The 20903-nt window shown below is 38.3% G+C and overlaps 1 protein-coding gene across 2 annotated transcripts in view; it reads right to left on the bottom strand.

Annotated features, from left to right (window-relative positions):
* Positions 1-20903, bottom strand: part of kirrel1b (kirre like nephrin family adhesion molecule 1b) — a 149263-nt gene that overhangs the window by 8623 nt on the left and 119737 nt on the right. For both annotated transcript variants that reach the window (XM_038279304.1, XM_038279296.1), the window contains 6 exons: positions 20441-20568; positions 19554-19680; positions 14130-14230; positions 9249-9465; positions 6547-6654; positions 5195-5322 (listed from right to left, as the gene is read on the bottom strand). In XM_038279304.1, coding sequence (XP_038135232.1) covers positions 5195-5322; positions 6547-6654; positions 9249-9465; positions 14130-14230; positions 19554-19680; positions 20441-20568 — 809 coding nt within the window. The remainder of the gene's footprint in view (positions 1-5194; positions 5323-6546; positions 6655-9248; positions 9466-14129; positions 14231-19553; positions 19681-20440; positions 20569-20903) is intronic.

The following is a 20903-nucleotide window of genomic DNA, read 5'->3' as shown; positions in this document are numbered from 1 at the left end:
GTATTTGGCGTCTACAACATGAAAGCATGGATCCATCCTGCCTTGTATCAACGATTCAGGCTGGTGGTGGTGGTGTCATGGTGTGGGGAATATTTTCTTGGCCCTCTTTGGGCCCCTTGGTACCAATTGAGCATCATTGCAACGCCACAGCCTACCTGAGTATTGTTGCTGACCATGTCCATCCCTTTATGACCACAATGTACCCAACTTCTGATGGCTACTTTCAGCAGGATAATGCGCCATGTCATAAAGCTGGAATCATCTCAGACTGGTTTCTTGAACATGACAATGAGTTCACTGTACTCAAATGGCCTCCACAGTCACCAGATCTCAATCCAATAGAGCATCTTTGGGATGTGGTGGAACGGGAGATTCGCATCATGGATGTGCAGCCGACAAATCTGCGGCAACTGTGTGATGCCATCATGTCAATATGGACCAAACTCCCTGAGGAATGCTTCCAGCACCTTGTTGAATCTATGCCACCAAGAATTGAGGCAGTTCTGAAGGCAAAAGGGGGTCCAACACGTTACTAGCATGGGGTACCTAATAAAGTGGCCGATGAGTGTAAGGTGGGACTGTTGACACTTCTCTGGGTCAACTTCTCAAAATGTGGCCTTTATGAAAAAGCATGAAGAAGAAATTTATTATTGCAAGGAAGAAAAGACTAACACAAAACATACTAAAAAAGTTAGAAAACAATCCACTAGACTGTTTCCATGTTTGAAGACGTTTCGCTATGACCTGGATGACTGAGAATCTTCACCAGCATAATACAAAATATAATTTTGGCAGCGTCATGCAGTGGGGATGCTTTACTTTAGCCTGGACGGAGATGCTGGTCATAGCCACGTAAAGGTGGATGGAGTTACACCCAGTGTAAGGCTAAATTTTCCCTTCTAAAAGCAGGAAAATATTTGAGACTAGGACAGATGTCACTTTCCAGCTGTACTTCATTTATAACTGGAGAATTGTCCACTCAAACGGCAGATCAAAATCAAAATTTAACTCATGACAAAAATACTTTTTCATTTCCAAAGGAAATTTGATGTTGTAATTCCTTGTCTTTTTTGTCAACAATTTGTAGATATTAACAGATGTAGACGAGAAAAATCTTCTCTGTCGGTCTCTGTTGCACCAAATCTGGTGAAGTCTTTGACTCAAGACATTGTTGTTTAACAATGTTCTGAAGATTATGCTCACTGTTCTCCAATTTTTGACAAATTTTTCATTGTGAAAGTAGAGGAGTTTCTAGAGGAGTTCCTAGAACAGAGACAACTTTCTTTATGTGTGGAGCTTTTTAAACTCATTTTATGTTCTCTTTGTTTTTTTTCTACTGCACAGTACAATCGTTTTATCTGGTTCCTGTTTGGCTGTGACACCATCCTGGAGAGGAAAGGCTGCTGCCATCAACACCTTCAAATATTGATGCGTGTCTTTTAGTGCATATTCCTGTTTATACCCTAGACATAGCTTTTGGCTCAACTTTTACTGTGACTAACTGCTTGTGCTCTCCTGTAATCCTTTGAAATGAAGACTAGATCAGGGCTCTTCTGCTTAACTGTTTATTTGCTATACAGAAGCACTTTTTGAGCTAATTTATCTTTACCTTTTCAAATATTCCAAGTATATATTGCGTAGTGCCTCTGTGTTCCTCTATGTAAATCTGCTGGAAGCTTTTTTCCTGTTAAAAGGGAGTTTTTCCTCTCCACTGTCACTAGATGCATGCTCAATGTGAAGGATCGCTATAGATTCAACAACAAAATGCAAGCAAATTTCGTTCTTGCCGCCACATCCTCACCCAGGACAAGCTTGTCCTGAAAACTCTTTGACTAAATGCTATTAGGTTGTTTTCCTTAGACAGAAAATGTTTTGTTCACAATCTGACTGTGATCTGATTGAATTGTTGCTACTGTATATAAATAAACTGAATGTAATTTAATGAAAAAAGATATCACAGTCTCCACAATAGAGTTATAGAAGATATGCAGCGTCGTGCTGCAAACACTGGCGACCTAAGCTTCCTTAGGAAGTATCCTCTATCATTAATAGGATTCAGCTTTATTATTTTTCTTCTGAAATCTACAATCACATCCCTTGTTTTGTTCATATTCAGAATCAAAAGATTGTTTCCACACCATGCCACAAAGCAATTCACCAGCTCCCTATACTCAGCTTCTACTCCATCTCTGATGCACCCAAAGAATACAGAGTATTCTGTAAGTCCTGAGATTATTTCTGCAGATGACAATAGTCTGTCTTTTACCATCTACTGTCATGCTCCTGTGCTGGTGACTACTTGATTAGACAGTTGACTGCTTAGTCTCACAAACTGTGGTCTGTTTGTCAGGTAGTCTTTGATCCAGGCGGTTTTTATTGCCTCCACCTGAGTCCTCTGAAAGCACCGACAAAGTAAGTCAAGCTGAAACATGTTAAATACACTGGAGAAATCGAAGAACACAATCCTCACAGTGCTGTATGCCTTGTCTAAATGACAGTGGGTTTGTTGAAGCAGGTGAATGTTGGCATCATCAACTCCAACTCCACAGTAATAAACAAATTGCAGGGGTCCTGGTAGCTGCTTGTTTGCTTGATCAGGTGAACCAACAGAAGTCTCTCTACTACTCATGATGTTGGATATCATGGGAAACGGTTCTACACTCTATGAGGACTGTTGGCTGAGTCTCTTTGGTACTGGAACAATCACTGTAACTATTTCCAGGGTCAAGCTGGGATTGAAAAGGTGCTGTAGAATCCCACAGCGCTGCTCTACACAGGCCTTCATGGCTCTGGGGTAGACATCATCTGAACCTGGAGACTTATTATGATTCAATCTGTCCAGTAGCCTCTTTACCGACTTCTAGTGACAGAAAGATAAAAGGCAGAAGCACCATAGCACCATAATGCATAGAAGCAGGGGTGTCCATGGCAGAGGTGGAAGATGAAACATTTGAAGCTTTAAGTCAAAGGAGGGTGAGATTTGCATTTGACTGTCGACAGCAGAAAGTGCAACAGTAGAAGGTGGAATGTAAACAGTTTCCAAAACAGCACTGGTAAACTCAGGGCTACTAATATGCATGCAAATTAACTGCCAACAGTACAATATCTGGGCTGCAGAGAAGAATCTTCATAAAATCCACTGTCCTGGATGACACCACCTTTTGTTCACAAGCCCTTCTAACTCACCTCTGTATAGTTTTCAAGCCTTCTTTAAATCTCTCTCTTCTCACCATAAAACCTTGCAGAGGGACACCTTCAGTAAGAAACATAATACTGCATTGCTAATATTCTATCTGGTTCTTTGCCAAGGCTTGGAGTTTTTCTAACTTGTTTCTTATGGATCTTATATTGTCATACTAATCGAGGTGATGGCTTTAATTTCTCACTCCTCTTTCTTCTCTTTGCTTCTACTCTGCATACTTGGCATCTCCTTTTAAACTCAGCTGTCATTGCTATGTCGTTGGTATGTTCATAAGCAAGGTTTGCTATGGATAGGCATCATGAAAAATGACTAAAAAAGGAAAAAATACAACCAACAATCCTTCCACTTGCGTGGAATTCAAAACCACAGGAAAAAATACTTGAAAAGATCCACAAAGAAATAGGTACGTTCTCCCAGAAAAGGAACATCAGAATTATGTTGGCATAGCTATTCCAACGTATAGGCATCTTACATTGCCCAATTTTGGAACTCGATTGAACGAAAAAAAAAAAAAAAAAAACGTTCTGTGGGATGGCTTAAGAGGGGCTTTTTCTCTTCAGTTTCAAAAATTGTTCGGAGGAATGTTCCAATATTTCAGTTTGTAGATATGCAAAGCTGTTAGACATGTTCTTCAGGGTGATTAGTGGCAAAACTTGTTTTTAATGATTTACCTAAAAGGGCTTGATCAAAATGTTTCAGATTTTGTTGTAGTAAAATTTATATGTTTTTTTTTTTAATGGCCTTAAATGACCAAGCTCCATCTTATATCAGATATATGATTGTTCCTTATGTTCCTAACAGAGCACTTGTCTCTCAATCTGTATGTTTACTAGTGGTTCCTAGAATTTGTAAAAGCAGAATGGGAGGCAGATATTTTAGTTATCAGGCTCCTCTCCTGTGGAACCAGCTACCAGTTTAAGTCTGTGAGGCAGACACCCTGTCTACTTTTAAGGCTAGGCTTAAAACTTTCCTTTTTGATAAAGCTTATAGTTAGAGTGGCTCAGGTTATCCTGAGCTATCTCTATAGTTATGCTGCTGTAGGCTTAGACTTCTGGAGGACATAGGGACCCCATTTCATCATTCTGCTCCATTCTATCTCTATTCTTCTACTTTAATATTTTAATCTCTAACGTTCTGCTCTCTCTGCTTTTTCTACATAGTAGCTTTGTCTGTTCCTGTGTGGCTGTGACTCCATCCTGGAGAGAAATATCAGCTCTGCTGCTGCCATCAACACCTTTGTTTATAGATGTTGTAGATTGGCCTGTTTTTCCAGTGTAGTCCTGTTTCTCCGACTGTGTCATGTGCTCTCTTCATCCTCTGACTTGGGAGTTGGCTCAGAGTCCATCTGCCTGGCTGTGTGTTTCCTGGACCGGGCTGCCTTTTACAGTTGCTTTCTGTATCTCTGCTTCTGTCTCCTTGAACCCCAGTCGGCCTCAGCAGATGGCCGCTCACACTGAGCCTGGTTCGGCTGGAGGTTTCTTCCTGTTAAAAGGGAGTTTTTCCTCTCCACTGTCGCTACAAGCATGCTTAGTATGAGGGATTCCATTCAAGTTAATGAGTCGATGCAATCAACTGCTTTTCTTTAGATATAAAACTTTGAATCAATTTGACTAGATGATCTGAAATAAACTGAATTGAAATTAAATAGACCAGGTTTGCCTTACTTTATGATCGACATACATAATTTAAGTTTTGCTCATGTAAAACAAACATGAAGAGGTTTAAAAATTACTAATATTTTCACATGTGATTTTCCTTAACCTAAATTAAATACTCTTCAGGGGGTGTTAATTATTTTGCAACAGAAAGTGTATTTTTGGTGTAATCTTTGAAAGCATGGAAAGCAATTTATTTTTTCACTCTTTCCCTGAAGTGTATGTGTGCCCCTCCTGTTCTGCCCCTATTATTGTCAGTGTATTCGTACATTTAAGGTCATTGACCCGTACGCCTCCTCTCCACCGCCCTCGGTTACTCATATGGGAGTCTACTTACGGAGTACATGGCCTTGACCATTCTAGTTGCTGTAGAGACGTTGGCTGCCTCCTCCTCCAAGCTATGGGTCTCTTTGTTGACCGTTTCTACCTTGATGTCTGGCTTACCAAGTGTGACACCACGGCGACCTGTAAAAATAAGCAAGTTCCACAATTTGGTAAGATATAAAGATTTCAGAGATCATACAACACAAAATAACGCTACATTATATTTGTACATTTGTGTCATGACATATTTTAAAATTCATCGAAATCCTTAACTGGAAAAACAGATATGTGTATGGATATAGGATTGTTTGTTTCTTGGTATGTAAAGGAGGAAAATTCAGATGAAATGGCAAATCATGAAGATAAAAAGTGGGTAGAAATTACCAAACTGACTGGAGCTCTACAAAAAAAATGAGGATGCAAATACAGACCTGAAAATTAAATATATCAGCAGTTTTTACAATGTTTATAAATCCCATTTAGTGATGATCAACTAAAACACCATATGATGTTTATATACAAGGAAAACCTTCCTGGTTTTAGTATTATGTTGTCATACTGAAATAAACAGCTTTACAAGAGTTTTACAACTGAGCACTCTGTGTTTGCCGATAGGAACAACTGTCTCCCACTGCCAAAAACCTTAAAAGAAAAGATTTCCATCTGTGAAGTCACGTGCTACATCGCAGACACCAACAGGAGACTGTTTATCTGCAGGGACAACAATGTTTGTTTGAGTTTCTCTTTCTGAACGATATCTCTTCGGTAGCTGTGTTTATCAGCTCTGAACCAGAGTATGTACTCTTATCCCTTGAAAATCCTCCTGGGGACTCTGCCAGTCACCTTCAATGTCTTTTCCTGTTTCTTTATTTTCGGCAAAGCAGCTCAAAATTAAACATCTGAAAGCCACAACAGGGCTTTTAGATCTCTGGTTTGACGAAGGGACGAAGGTTTGACGTGGTATGTGTTCATAATAACTAATTGGATTGCCGCTGGCTATAGAACTAACACATATAAAAATGTATGATTTAAATGTCATTCACTTTTAGAGCCTTTTTGTTTTTAGACCTCTCATTTATGAAGCTACTTTATCCAGCATGTGCAAGTGGCAAGAGAATATCAAACAACTGACTGTCAGCAAAAGCGATATGAAAACATAAAGTGGGCGATTTAAGGCCGATTGCCATAAAGCATGAATATTCATTAATCTCATTTGAATAAAATGCTGTGCGGCTGGCATATGCCATTAACTTTGTGTAACAGAAAATTGAGAGCAGAGGATTGTGGATGAAAGAATGAGTGACAGGCAGGCTAAGAATGTGTATATCCTTAAACAAACAAATAAAAAAAAACAGTTCAACTCACTGCCTTTGCGTTGGCGGTAGAAGAAGAAGGCAAGTGGCAGCAGAATCATGAGTAGCAGAATGGAGGAGCCCACTGTACCACCAGCGATAATTCCCACTGGAACAATATCTGAAATGAACACAAGCAGAAGGGTCGGGGGGTTGAGGGACAGCCGCGGCTTCGCTGCTGCACAAAAATTTAACGAGGACGCTGCACAGTTTTTAGGGAAAATCCTTTTTGTTTCTCCGCTCAAAGCTGGATCTCTGAGGGCTGGTTATGGCATGATAAGGCGCGCTCGTCAGACAAGGGATGAAAACGCTTTCAGTGGACATGCGAGAATAAATCCAAACTCTGTCTCTCTCTCAAAGATGTTTTGGTAGATTTTTTAAAGCCTGTGGAATGCAGCGGCACAGAGAATAAAGGAGGGATCAGACTGACTGAGCAAGAAGAAACCATTTTCGCTAATATAATGCAAGAAATTTTATAACTAAACAGCCACCAAAGAAAAGACTAACACCACTCAGTGGTCCTACTCAATAAAGTTATTTAACACTTTAAAATTGATCAACATGAAAGAAAGGATATTTTGACTCAGTTTCTTAGTTATTACTCTACTTTAAAGTTGTTTTCAGTTTAATTGATATAAACAAAAAAAGCCAAATCTCTGTGAGATCCTCTGAGTCCTACAAAGACCACTAAGATTGATAAATCTTAGACCTTTTTATAATAAATAAAACTGACCTTTTTATAATATATTTGTATACATTACTCAACTAAATAGAGCAGCAAACCAATTACTACACTTTATGGGCCAAAAACACTGAATCTAAAGGGAAAAAAAACATATTTTGTCCAAGTCTATCGTGGTTTTTCTTGGCACATATTAACCACATTCACTGAAGCTATGCAGCAGTTGGAGGTCTATATGCAAGGGATGTACACATCTCCATATTGCTTGAAGTTGTGACTTATTGATGCTGCAGTTCTGTTGCACGATAACTTTGTCAAGATAGATTTTTTTCATTTTCATTGGGTATAATAAGGAAGGAGAATAAGTAGTACTGTAGCTGAAAGGCTGAAGGCAAAGGTGCTTCAGGGTCAGGCGATAGACATAGTAACTCCAGGGTCTCCTTTGTTATCTAATAGGCATTCTCTCAGTGGAACGTGCCTGGAACACCTCCCGAGAAACGCATCCAGAGGGGCTCTGGAACAGATGTCTGAGCCACCTCAGCTCACTCCTCTCAATGTGGAGGAAAAGCATTCTTAGATTACCAATTCCCCATCAATCTCTAAGGGAATCCCAGGTCACCCTGTTGAGAAAGCTAATTTCAGTCACTTGTATCTGAGATCTCGTTCTTTCAGTCATGATCCAGATTTCATGACCATAGCTTACATGCCTACACTGGTGGAATCAAAGACAGGGTGCTCTGAGACACATTCATCACCCAAGTTGAAGTCACTGAGGCGGCCACAAAACTCTGTGGTGGCAAGGCTTTGGAGGTGGATGAGATCTGAAAGGAATACCTCAGGTCTATGGATGTTTTTGGGATGTCATGGTCAACACACATCTTCAAAAGGAGGTCAGTGCCCCTGCACTGTCAGACTAGTTCCTCAGATGGATCAAACTTCTCAGCATCCCAGAGAAAGCCTATGCCAGAGTGCTGGAAAGGCGATTGTCAAGGAGCAATGTGGTTTTCATCCTGGCTGTTGAACAGTAGACCAGTCCAAATGGTCCACGTGTGTTTTGGGGACCTGGAGAAGGCCTTCGACTGTGTCCCTCATTCATGCTCAGTCTGGGAACGATTTTTGGCCCTGGCATTATTCCATCTAGACCGCATCTGTGCCAGATGTCACTGACTCACGTTTTCCAGCCCAAAGAATGTTCATAAACCGCCTGGATATACGAAATCTTGCCCAATTTGATCCAAAGTCTATTGATCTCTTAGGCCATAAATCTTAAGAAAAACATTTTTTTACCCATCAACGGCCATCCTAAACTGCCAAATTGGGAAACATCATAACTAATTTTTCCAAATTGAAATGTTTCCTTTTCGATCAATTTAATTTTCAACACTAAGGGCTCTACATACCTTCTGCAGTCAAATTATTCCTATAGTGCAATATTTAAACAAAACATATTGGATCTGCCTCGCAATAATTATAATTTAATTTAGCAAAATACATAAAAAATACACAGAAGAGCATTTTTATGCACATCAGAGCAGAGCCATGGAGAGCAGGATTTCAGTAGGTTGGAGTGAACCCAAGGTGAGCTGTATATGTAGGTTCCTCAGGTGAGACTAGTGGTATTAATTGAAGCGGCTGTCTGACCCAGAGGGAGGAGGAATAATCACAAGCTCCTTGTTTTCCAGTCTTTACCTGTATTACAGTGGGTATTTCACTGTTACTTTACAGCATCAGCTAAAGCAGCTGCTGCGCATGGAGTCAACTATGTTAACTTTAATTGGACTTTCATTCTGCCTTCTTTCATTTTTCATTCTTCCAATTCCCTGAATGCCCACAGTCATTCAGTCTAGCTCACCAACTTTACACTTGTTGCTGTAGTGCAGACTAAACCATTTTGGGTCTTGGAATCTTGTTGCTATTACTAAAATAGACTTTGACATGAATTAATTGAAGGGCCCAATTAAGGGCCCCCACCTACCACGCTTGGATGTAAATAGGTATGAAGTGAGTACTGTACTGTGTATGTTCCAGCATACCTTTCTCCTCGAGTGTAATGATCATGGTTCCAGGTCCAAAAGAGTTCCAGGCAGTGCAGTTGTATGGAGAGTGGAAGTCGGACTCCATGACATTGTTGATAGTCAATGTGGAAAGGACAGCCCCACCCTGGGACTGAGGTTTGCTCTGCTCCACAGTGTATCTCTCCATCAGAGTGCCTTTTTCCTTCTCCCACACGTTCTCCTTCCACGCCCAGACCTGTGAAAAGCAAACCATTCAAATAAGGACACAGAAACAATCTCTGGTTTCTAAGTCGGTACCTAATTAACACAGCTCCTTTGAAGAGACAGGAGATTTGTATCAATTAGATCCAGGCCAAATCTCCGATATGTTAAATTTCCATTAACACTCCACTCTTCACAGATGCAGTTTAACCTCAGGGATCAATATTTTCTAATTCCACTTTATCTTAGCTGTGACAACAACACAAATCTCCAATCTGGAAATACATGGTGAAAAATAAACATTTACTTTGTAAAAAAAAAAAAAAAAGATTGTTTCGCATTAATAAAGGTTAAGAAAAGAGCTAATTACACATGCATATGTTGTGCTGTAAATTCTAAACTGGAGTGGTAATAAATTCCTTATGAAGGAAGGCAGATAACACAGAGCAGCAGGTGTACATGGGTGTTAAAATCTCAAGCAGGTTTTCCCACTTAAAATGCGCCAAGGTGGAATTTTGAGGTTATTAAATATAGAACACTACAATATCAAATATGCATCCAGTCATATTTCTGGCTTATGTCTGTTTTAAACGGTATTAAAAAAAATAAATAGATGACTCATTCAATAACAAATCATGACAGTCCCAAGATTCATTTTTTGTATGACAGTCCTTGTATAAGAGTAGACTCTGTATAATGCATTTTTTTGTCTGTCTCTGCAGTCGACTCCTCCAAATCTCTCCTTCTAACAATAATTATGTTGCATTGCTTCTGTCTGTTTTCTTTTTTTTTTGTGTGGCTGTTTCTGAGTCTTTCATTGCCTCATTGCACACGCGCACAAGCGCGCACACAGCACTGCACTCCATATTTTATGAGCCCCCGTGTCTCCGCATTAAGCCTGGACTACAATGTCGTATCGCATTATACGCTCTGGGCTCGCTGGCAGTGCAGCAGGGGGCTGAATCGCTCTAAAAGCTCTGATTTCTGTCATGTTGGCACTGCACAATTGGATAATTGACGCTGAAAGGTACAAAATTTTACTCTCCCTCAAACCATCTCGCTCTGATTTCAATTTATTGCTCCCCCACGGTCCTCCTCACTCATTCTAGACGTCAAAATGAAATAATGGATTTATTTCTGTCTCTTTTGTTGCTTCCTAGTTTCAGCGTTGATTATTCCACTATTTCTCCCCTCTAAGGTGTCAATAACATATTATGCTGCCTGTATCTTATGAAACATTCAGTTCAGAATAAATTGCATTTTTATCAAATATTGCTTCAACTGTTTTCCAAGAAAAATGGAAAGAAAAATAGTTTAGACTGCTATTTTCTGAAAGATTTAAGAGAAAATTAGTAATTCTGGAAAGTCTGTGTCCTCATTGTCGTGTTTTTAATGAGCGCAAACATAAAAATGATAAAGCCTAACTTTGTGTGATATGTCAAAATTAAACATGTAATATCGCTTCGGTGGAATAATGTTCTGCATAGGCCACTTCTAGATATTATCACAATCAATCTTAATAAAGAAGAAACACAAGCCTTGCAAATGTTAATGCTTCCACATTCTTTCATCTTACAAAACCAATCTTAGTCACTTATACAGTAATATTCTTTTTACATAAAAAGCCAAAATGTCAGGCTGACATTTGTACCCATCCTCTTTAATTCGATGATCCCCAAATAACCTCCAATTCAATTGTTTGCTTACAGAAGTTACCTCAGAAAAAGTAAACACTCTGCATGTGAGTATCTTTTTAGTGTTAAATTAAACTGTTTATCATTTTCAGTGGGATATTTTTGTTCTTGAAAACTCTGACTCTGTGGGCAGAAAACGTATACCAGATTACACATGTGTAGAGTATCAAATTAGATGCAAAAATAATCTAATTTAACATACTAAATTTATGTTTTCTCCAATCTTTTATACATCATAAAGTTCAATGAAGACTCAAAAAACATTCGATTTTCAGTCAATTATTTCACGTTCCAGGATTCAAAGGGTTAAAGGCATCTCAGGCTTTTTCTAGAATAATTCTCAACACATCTATAAAAGCTCGGGTTGAATAAACACTTTGCAAGGTCTGTATATGTGTCACCTGTATATATTTAACCTTTTACAGTACTTTTAGACATACCATTTAGCAGTAGCTTTTTAGAAGAATCCAATCCAACACAGTGACACACACATATACATATATATATATATATTACTGAATACTAAGAGTGAAGTCAACCTAACTCCTCTGATTTTATTTAATTTTTTACAATGTTTTACATAAATGTTCCAAATATTTTCAGAATTACACTTTAGACTTTCTTGATTTTCTGTCATCAGCCGCTTAAGGATCTGACCCTTTGGTAACCCGTGAGGCTGTAGGAGGACTGCAGTCCTCAGGCAAAGACCTGTAAAACCTTCCACAGTAACGGCCAAAGATGAGAGATGACAAAGCATCAAAGTTCTTAAACTCTGAAAGCATCTGCCGGAGGCTGTCAAGTCAGCAGAGTCAGTGACCTCTTTCAGATAATTCAAACAAACATTTTTTTTTTGAGTGAATCCTGTTTCAATTCTTAACTGTTTAAGTGAAGTTTAAAATATAGTTAGGAAGGTAAAATACATTTATTACTAATTAATTAAAGTTGTCATAATGTATCTAATTTATTTAAACACAAATATCTTTCCAATGCATGTTTTAAATGCTCTGAGTCAAATTAAAAATCTCTTTACCTAGAAAAACCCATCTAATTCTAACAGAACATAATGAAATTTCTTATCTGAAAATGGCTCAACCAAGCCAATGCCACCACCCTGTGCTGATGCAGTTTGCCTACATTTAATTGAAATGCTAGGCATGCGTTTAGCAAAAAGTCTGGCAGAGCAGAGTAAATTGCATTGGATTCTCTGAGATATGAGCCATTTGTTACCCACAGACAGGTTAAAACTGGTGTTGATATTGATACAGGGGGAAGAAGTGAAAAAAGTGAAGTGTTACATTTCAGGCTATACAGACAGAAGCGAGAATGTCAAGGCGGAATTGAGACCCTGATTAACATGCACCTGATTTTCAATATTTATGCAAAAAAAAAAGACTAATTGTTATTGTATTTGAGGTATACAACTAGTATTATTGTTTCTATCTTTCCTATCTATATAACCTATAGAAAGGTGCATAAAAAGATTCAGATAAAAGAAAAAAACAAAGTTATATTTCTTCCTGAACCAGTCAGAACTACATGATGAAGTTTTGAAGAGTTTTATCAGGTTTATCAGGTTTTATCTGGAACTCTCTGTAAGGAAATCATTTTCTTCTCCTCCTTGATCACTTTGGCATGTGTTGAGCTTGTACCGTCTGAATAGGCCTCCTTTAACCCAAAAACAGATGGAAAATTAATACATAAGCTAGATTTGATGTCTCTTTCTGCATGTTTTCCATACAATTTGCTTTATTGTTGATTCTGGTAATGGTTTAAAAAAAGGCGGTTGATTCTGTTCTTTTTAGTGAGAGAAAAACTGGTCTCTGGAGACCAAAAAAAATAAAAAAACTTTGACACATTCTGTACAACAGGAAAAGAAATCTTTGTTTTATTTTCATTTCAATTTGATTGTATTTCTCTAGAACTGCTGTTAAGCGCTGTGGTGGTTCAGAAACTAATTCAAACCATTTGCATTTCCAGCTCCAAGACATATATTGAGACTAATGTTTAAAACAAAGGTCTCAAACTCTAGCCCTCCAGGCCTCGTGTCCTGCTACTTTTAGATGAGACCCTACTTCCACACACCTGACTCCAATATGAGGTCTTTAGATCAAACTGGATAAACTCATTAAATCATCACTACTGTTATTATTGCATATAAATCTTTGGCAAACCGTAAAACTCAGTTTTTATGTAAACTCTGCCATAATAAATACCATTTTGATAAAATATTAAATTAAAAAAGGGTTAAATGAATTTAATAGAACTGACATTGTTCTTCTGTTTTCTAATGAATGTGGACAAAACAGCAGTTTTATAATGACTGCTCACATTTGCCACCTGGTGCTATTTAGTCCTTACTGCAGCTATTCTGTTTTCCATTAATTAAATTACTTTAGCCTCCCTTAATGCTGCGGCGGCAGTTACTGAGGCGTTACTGCTTAAAAAGCGTTCCAAATGACCAACTACATCTGTAGAGGTCATTACTTTCAGCCCAATCTGAAAAGAACAGAAAGACTGATATGGGGAAAAGTGGCTATCATTACTGCAAAGCTGCAAATTAGATGACAAGATTATTTTATGTTAAAATGATTTTCTTCACTTGATAATTCTTGGCATTAGAGCTGAACGCTCATTTAAAAATGAAACATTTCTGGAAGCTGTATCTTTGATTTCTTTTAATCCTATTAGGTTCACTGGCTTCGGTATGATCTGCACAGAAGGAGGCCTGTCTTTCCTCTTTGACTTCTAACAAAAACCCCAAGAGCTCCTTTCATGAGTACCACCTTCGTCTACAGGGGAAGATCACCTTGTTCTCACATATTAGCGACACTCCTTGAGAAAATGGCGCCTCTATCTTATCCTTTAGACTGAGTGACACAAGCTAAAGAGAGAAAGTGCTCTCAGGTGAACCGGGAGCTTTGATCAGGATTCTCTGAGAGTGAGATGCAATCAGGGGAGGTCAAGAAACTCTAGAGCAGATTACAGCTTTGGAGGATGGACTTACAATCTTATCAGGTGGTGGGGTGCTGGCAATGTAACACTTGATCTCTCCTCTTTCACCTCTGACAGCGTACTGAACTGGATCACTGGAGATGATAGGGGGGCCTGGGAGAGAGATGACAAGGCAGAGAAGATTACCCAAACACCTTAGAGATATTTCAAAGTTAAATCACATTCTAACATGCAAATAATTTAAAAGAAAAAATGTCAAAAGAAAAAATAATATAAACTTAAATAAACCTGAATGTATATAAGAAAATCTTTCACAGCAGGCAAACAATTCTTTAAAACTCCCTAATTATCTACCTCTTACTTCTTCATACCTCGTTTCTATTTTGCATACCCAAATAGAAAAGCAAATAACTTTGGAACTCTAAGCCCAAATTACATGTGTGATACATTATTTGAAAGCTAACAATGTCACAATCTTGGTTCTTTTAAGTTTTCTTTTGAGTATTCAGTCTTACTTTGATTCATGTTTAATTCCTATTTTGTTGTGTTTTCAGGATATATTTCAGCTCTTAAGTTTTTCTTGGTTGCCCTCTTTTGCCCTTTTGTGTTGGTCTCCTTTTCCCTAGCTCCCTTCTAGAATCCTCTGTTCACACCTGCTCCCAATCATCATTAGTCCAGTCTTTGTTCAGTCTCCCATACAGGCTCTGTTTGAATTCATGGGCTGCATACTCCAAGGACGCGGTCTACCTAGACTGGATCCTTCGAAGTCCGTGAAAATAAGGAGACCAGAAGAGTTTTGGCTGTGAGTTCGACCAGGTCTACCCTTCGGCAGGTTTTACCACCGTATGCTCTGCAACCTTGATAGTTGACACACAAAGCAGGAAAAGAATGAATACCGAAGTTTTCAAAACTGTTTGTTTATTTTTTATTGTAAAGTGAACAAAGACTACACTCACAAGAATCCAGAGTGGAATAAAGGTTCCAACCACCGGGAGCAGGAACAAATAAAATCAAATGTAATGATAGAAACCTTAGTCAGTTAAATAACCTGCTGCTGTTATTTTGCTCATCTCTGATGTTGCTGCTATTTTCAAATATCCATTACTGTAAAAATGTCCATAGCTGCATATTGGTTATTTATTCTCCAGTTTTGTATTGTTAAAACACTTTACAGTATTGTATTGTTTATATTTTAACTCTTCCCTATTATGTTATTCTTTTACATTTTTCTAAGGTCCACATTTGTGTGACCATTTTCAATTATCTTCCTTCTGCTGTAAATTTGCCCATTTTGGGACAATAAAGGGATTTTCTATTCTATTCTATAAAAGGGGTAGAAATATATAAGTAAATCTAAACAATGTATGTATAAAAAATATATCTGCAAAATCTCTAATGTTCAACAACAAAAAATACTTAGTTAAAAATATTGTGTAAAATAGCAATAAAAAAATTAAACTCCTATCAGATTTATAGTCCCCACCCTGCAGATATATTAGCATCTGTCCTTAAATTACAGCCAAACCCATTTACACAGTAACAGATTAAAACCTTTAGATAAACCAAACATTACCGCCATATATCTGACTCAATAACCATTAAAACAACTATTTTCATTAATCTCAGACGCAACTATTCACATACTCGTATTAGATTAAACTGAACTTTCAATATTCACCACTGTTCTGCACCAAGTAACCATTCCTCTGATCACAGCTTGCTTGGTCTCACAATGAATCCTGGGTAAACCAAGGATAGCAAGGATACATCGGACCTGTCCTTCAAATCGGGCTAAAAGAAGGACGCATTTTAAGGCCACATAACGGGAAGTCTTGGAATCCGACCAGACATCGGCGCCGCAATGTGACGTAATTGTCCTTCGAATCTGGCCTTCTAAGGACGCAACCCATGAATTCGAACAGGGCCATATACTCTTCCTCTGCAGTTCCTCAGTGCTGGTTCCTCCTCTTTACTGGCTCCCCAATTGAGTTTTTCCCCATTAAGTTGTCTGGTTTTTTGGTTCCATGTATTTTGTTCTTTGGTTTTTGGATTTTTGCCTCAGTTATTCAATCAAATCCTCAAAATCACACACCACTGCCTCCTCGCATCTGCATTTTGGTCTTCAAAACCTCAACCAAACCCTGACAACCACCTTTTAGTTTTCTGAATATAAACATTCAAACATATCATATCAATATGATATCAGTATATACATATCAGTTCAAACATGACTCAAAGTTGTTTTTTTTATTCTCGAAAATAATAGGTATTTTTTTGAACAGCAGTAATAAAGACATGCTTCCTTTGTCATGTTTACATTTTGACATGCTGCTATATCTGTTTTAACTATGCTTTGGTGCTCGCTGTGTCCATAAAATGAACTTGGTCGTTGAATTGTGGAAAATCTAAGCTATCTAACAATGTCTCATATGTCTATATTGGTAGACATTTAATGGTGTAATTTACATGCATTCTGAGTTATTAGTTATAAACGCTTTAAAATGGGTTGCCAGCGACACGATTATGAGAGGCTTATTAAGTCATCTTTAACTCTCGACTGTGAACCCTTTTATTCTTAAATTCATTCCACCTTCTGCACATTTAAACCCTAATCCCTCATACCTCACCCTGCCCTCCCTCATCCTTACCTACCTTTTCCCCATCTCTGTGTCATTCACCCCACATTACTTAGCAAAGGCAACAGGCAGCATCTGGGGTTTCCTTCTTTTGCTCAGGAAATGGATCTCCTGAGACAGAATCCTCACTTTGAATCTCAATCTCAGTAGCCTTCAGCAATAGGACTCCAGATGATTCCATCAAAATGATTCCATCTACAGCTCTCTTCAGTAAATCTTATAAGCTGACACTTTTTGGCTGAGGCCTTTCCCAGTGATTACTCAGTCGGAGTAACAAAGAACTGTATATCAACAAGGGCTACAATCCAATTGAACAGAATTGTTGTTTTCCAGGAAATGCATCTCATCAGTCCATCTGGGATTATTCAACCCATCAAGTTGAAACATTTTCTGCGATCCTTTCCAGTTAAGGAGGGTGTACAATGTTTTTTTTTTTAATAGATGGCTGTCACTTATCAAGCAACCTGAAATATTTTTAAATACATCACAAATTCCTATGTTATTTCACATCTCTTAAATGTGGCAGTTGGTGTTAACATGGCAGCATCATATCGGAGAGCTCCCTGAGGAGGGATAATTAATGAACATTTACAGCAGTATTCATCAGACAACAACCATGTATACAATTGTTGTTGTTTCTCCAAACTTGGAACTAATTCTGAAAGGTTTTAACTGAACTATTGTTCAGTAAAATATTAAAAAACAACATATGGAATCCTTTAAATCAGGAATGTGTAAATTGCTGCTGTTTGTCAACACTCTGAGCAAAGTCACGTAGAATCTGCTATCAGCAGCACTGTCACTCTCTGCCTCTCTGAATAAAACAGTGTTAACACAGCAACTGTGTGACAGAGGCTCCTGTTCTGTGGTGAAACGAGGCTGAATAAAACTTACAAGGATGCGACTCTGCTGCTGCGGGGGGGCATAATTAAAGCATGATATGTTCCGATCAAGCTCGATACATAAGAGCAGTAAAGCAGCTGTGAAACCAGCAGGAAATGCGATGCTGAGATATAAATCTGAAGTTCATGGCGTGAGTATCTGTGGCAGGGCAGTGTTAAACCAAGTGTCAACTGAAGTCTTGACCCAGCAATAGCTGTCGCACACTGTTAGTTTTTCCAGGACAGCTGATATTATATGCAGTGACTTCCCTCTGCTGAAGTATGAATAAGTCCTTTTAGACGATGCAGCTGAGTAAATGCGATCAAGGATGCGGATATCATGGTATTCTGGGTAAATTCCAGTTGGAGAATTATTCTTTAATAGATGTAAAGAAGCTTAATCAGGAAAAAAAGATTGCTAACCCTTCCACAACATTAGAACAGTGGTTTTGGAATTATTAGATCAGGGGAAATATTTACTATATTTGTCAGTTTGGATCAGGTTTTTTGAAGGAACAGATTAGGGAAGGTTATCATAACCTCGACCAAATCAGTACTGCCTACAGCCCATTTAATCCCTGCAGTTGTCAGGAGCTGTTTCATATGTGAGCAGCTGAATCGGACAGAGGAATCATGTAAAAACTTTGCCAAAAGGTCCTTCAATTAAACCTAGAGGTAGATTCTAAGTGCTGAATCAAAAGTGAAAATCTGGTGTCTTAAAATCACCTTCTTAAAGAAATAATGCATATTTGAAGCGGTGCATATCTAGGAGCCAATCTGTTTGTTCACTCTTCTTTTTTGAAATACTTTAGATCTCAAACATGTCAGGTAGCAAGAATTCCTGAATGTCAGTGATCAATTTTTGTTTTACAAACCTTTTAAAATAGTATTTATTAACGCTTTCAAATAGCTTGAGTCATTCTTCTTTTACATCAGTTATATTGTAATGTCTCTGTGGCCTTTCACATTAAATCACAATGGAGTCCTGAGTGTGAACTGTATGGTAGTAAAGAGTCAAAACGTTGAAAGATTAAACTTTACTAAAAGTTGTTATAGTCAGTGTATATTTTATATTTAACATGGTAGAAAGAATTCTTTCAGATGTTAGCGGCTGTGATTTGAAAAAGTTGATGTTTTCTACCATTCCTGCATCGTTAAAATCAATAAGTCAAACTCAAGTTTTGACCTTGCATTTCTTCAGGTGTTTAAATCCACCATGATATACTTTTAAATATTGAAGGTATGTTTCTGGATCTTGTATCATGTATCTTCATACGTGCTAATGTATTATTTATGTTACAGGTGGACCTCTTAGATGGCTATGTTTATCTTTAACAAATTCTGCAAGGCTGCACATTAGAACTGTTGCCTTGCAGCAAGAAGGGCCTGGGTCAGTTCCTAGTCCAGAGTCTTTCTGCATGTTCTCCCTGTGCAAGCATGGGTTTTCTCTGGGTACTCCGGCTTCCACCCAAAGTCCAAAACATGACTTTTAGGGCTCTTTAAGTGGCTCTTCTATATTTTCCTTAGATCTGTGTTACCCTGCGATGACCACCTGTCCACAGTGTAAACCGCCTTTCCCCATAAAATGCTGGAGATAGGCACCAGCTCCAACACAAGCCTAAAAGATGAGGCAGGAGAAGATGGATGGCTAGGAATTCTACTGTTTTACAAATCGTCACTGATATGTAGGGAGGTATTTGTAAAGTATATATATTTTTTTGGATAAGATTTTAAAACTTAAAAAGCTAATTCAGGAATAGAAATAACCAAAACAATCCTACAAAAACTAATGCCTTAAGAATTACATGTCTAAAACAAACAAACATTAAAGTTTAAGTAACTTACACATTGCCATACATTCATAATTTCCCTCCGTGTGGGAAGATCTGTTTTACACACGTCATGATTCTGCTAACATCAGCATTGTTATTAAAGGAGGATAATCAGAGATGAACTGACCGTTGACGGTGAGCGTAACCTCGGTCTCTCCAACTCCAATGCGTGGCACGATGGCCTTGCAGACATACTGTCCTGCATCAGCCTGGCTCACTGCCTTCAAATGCAGCTGGTTGTTGTTGCTCAGAACCTGGAAATACAGGCAAATATACATAAAGAACAGGATAGCCAGTTGTTATGTAAAGATATTCAGAGAGCAAATGATAAAGGGAAAGGATATGGAAGGATGGGATCTATGTTTAATTCATAAAACATGTTGATTTACTCAGCAGGCTCCATTAGATTTTTCCCCGAGCCTTTTCTTAAATGGTTGGGGCATGAATTAAAGATTTAGAAGTCTCAGAACCAACAGAGAGTCCTTTAGGTGAGCAAACACATCAGAAATCTGCCTTTTTAATACACATTGAAGCAAAACACTTTTCACAAGTTCAACAATTATTAGCAGCCCTGGAAGGAATTTCCTAAAAAACCAGTGAAATAGGTTAGTGCTATGGAGACTTGTTGGCCCTAAGATGCCTCTCTATACTGCTGTTCTTCAACAGCAAGCTTTAAGGATCTTTTCAACGCCTCCCTTAGCATCATGTTCCCTGTATGTGGAAGCAATATAAATATATACTGTTTTCTCTTTCTCATTTGAAATTGTTACTAAAGAAAATAAAAGAGAAAAAATACAATTATGGATGACTATTGAAAGGTTCTAAAATGCCAATCAAGTAAAAAATGGGTATGACAGAAAAAGTCTACCTTATTTTAAGGGATTTGGTACTGGTGGAAAAAATTGGGGCTTTACTAATTTCATAAAAAAAATGTTAAACTAAAATAATTTCCTCTATTGCATAAATAGGGCAAAAAAATCAATAGGTTTCTTTTTTCTCAATCTGTGTTCTTACCATGCTGGAACCCTTTTTAGTCCAAGTGAGAGTAAGTGGGGGGTTTCCAGCCCACTTGCAGTTCAAAGTGACATCTGAGTCTGCGTCCACTGTCACTGGTCTGGGCTCCACAACTAGAATTGGACCAACTTAAATAAAAAGCACAAACAAAAAGGTTAATTTCTTAAAGGGTAACAAGATTAATGAATATCAGGCTATCAGTCCTCCTCTGAGTATGCCCTGATCCTTTTTTGGCTCATTGGAGGGAAGCAGTTTAAAGTTCGTAGTTTTCCTGGTGTTGTGTCATGCCCCTACCTCTCAACTGCTGAGTCTGCCAGTCTGCATTCCAGCATGTCTGCCTTAACTCTCTGTTAGACTCAAGGAGCTCTGAACCTGCCTGAGTACTTGGTGGATTCCTGGAACCCTGGATGTGACTGTTCCTGCCCTTATTGGATCCCTTGTCCGGGCTACGGACTCCTAGATC

Source organism: Cyprinodon tularosa, unplaced genomic scaffold (genome assembly GCF_016077235.1).
Source record: "Cyprinodon tularosa strain WSP-4 unplaced genomic scaffold, ASM1607723v1 ctg102, whole genome shotgun sequence".
NCBI classification, from domain to species: Eukaryota; Metazoa; Chordata; class Actinopteri; order Cyprinodontiformes; family Cyprinodontidae; genus Cyprinodon; species Cyprinodon tularosa.
The sequence above is the reverse complement of the archived record's forward strand: the minus strand, read 5'-3'. Positions and strand labels throughout refer to the sequence as shown.